The sequence below is a fragment of the Orycteropus afer genome, unplaced genomic scaffold, assembly GCF_000298275.1.
Source record: "Orycteropus afer afer isolate SDZICR_OR568_19922 unplaced genomic scaffold, OryAfe1.0 scaffold00061, whole genome shotgun sequence".
Lineage (NCBI taxonomy): Eukaryota > Metazoa > Chordata > Mammalia > Tubulidentata > Orycteropodidae > Orycteropus > Orycteropus afer.
This window is the reverse complement of record NW_006921648.1, coordinates 838994-839875: the sequence shown is the minus strand read 5'-3', so window position 1 is coordinate 839875 and position 882 is coordinate 838994. Positions and strand designations below refer to the sequence as shown.

At 75.7% G+C, this 882-nt stretch overlaps 1 protein-coding gene across 1 annotated transcript in view; it reads left to right on the top strand.

Annotated features, from left to right (window-relative positions):
- Window positions 1-244: 244 nt before the first annotated feature.
- Window positions 245-882, top strand: part of LOC103195899 (phosphoglycolate phosphatase) — a 1112-nt gene continuing 474 nt past the window's right edge. Inside the window, exon 1 of the mRNA XM_007939535.1 lies at window positions 245-879. Coding sequence (XP_007937726.1) covers window positions 245-879 — 635 coding nt within the window. The remainder of the gene's footprint in view (window positions 880-882) is intronic.

Below are 882 nucleotides of genomic sequence, written 5' to 3'. Positions count from 1 at the left end.
ACCTGCCCTGCTCCCAGCAGCCAATGGACGTTCGTCTCTCCGCCCCCGGCCGCGACGGTTGGCGCTGGGTCTCCGCAGCCCGCGGGAGGCGGGGTCGGATTGGCGCAGGCGGTGTCCAATGGGCGGCGCGCGCGAGGAACGGGGCCAATGAGCGCGCCGGGGGCGGGGGGCGGGCGCCGCGGCGGGCGGCTGCAAGGAGCGGCCGGTGGCGGCGGCGGCCAGTGGCAGCGGGTGGCGGGCAGCCATGGCGGAGGCGGAGGCCGGCGGTGACGACGCCCGCTGCGTGCGGCTGAGCGCCGAGCGGGCCCAGGCGCTGCTGGCCGACGTGGACACGCTGCTGTTCGACTGCGACGGCGTGCTGTGGCGCGGCGAAGTGGCCGTGCCAGGCGCGCCGGAGGCCCTGACGGCGCTGCGGGCCCGCGGCAAGCGCCTGGGCTTCATCACCAACAACAGCAGCAAGACCCGCGCGGCCTACGCCGAGAAGCTGCGGCGCCTGGGCTTCGGCGGCCCCACGGGGCCCGACGCCAGCCCGGAGGTCTTCGGCACGGCCTACTGCACCGCGCTCTACCTGCGCCAGCGCCTGGCGGGCGCGCCGTCTCCCAAGGCCTACGTGCTGGGCAGCCCGGCGCTGGCGGCCGAGCTGGAGGCCGTGGGTGTCGCCAGCGTTGGCTTGGGGCCCGAACCGCTGCGGGGCGACGGACCGGGCGACTGGCTGGCCGCGCCGCTGGAGCCCGACGTGCGCGCCGTGGTGGTGGGTTTCGACCCGCACTTCAGCTACATGAAGCTCACCCAGGCCGTGCGCCACCTGCAGCAGCCCGGCTGCCTGTTCGTGGGCACCAACATGGACAACCGGCTTCCACTCGAGAACGGCCGCTTCATCGC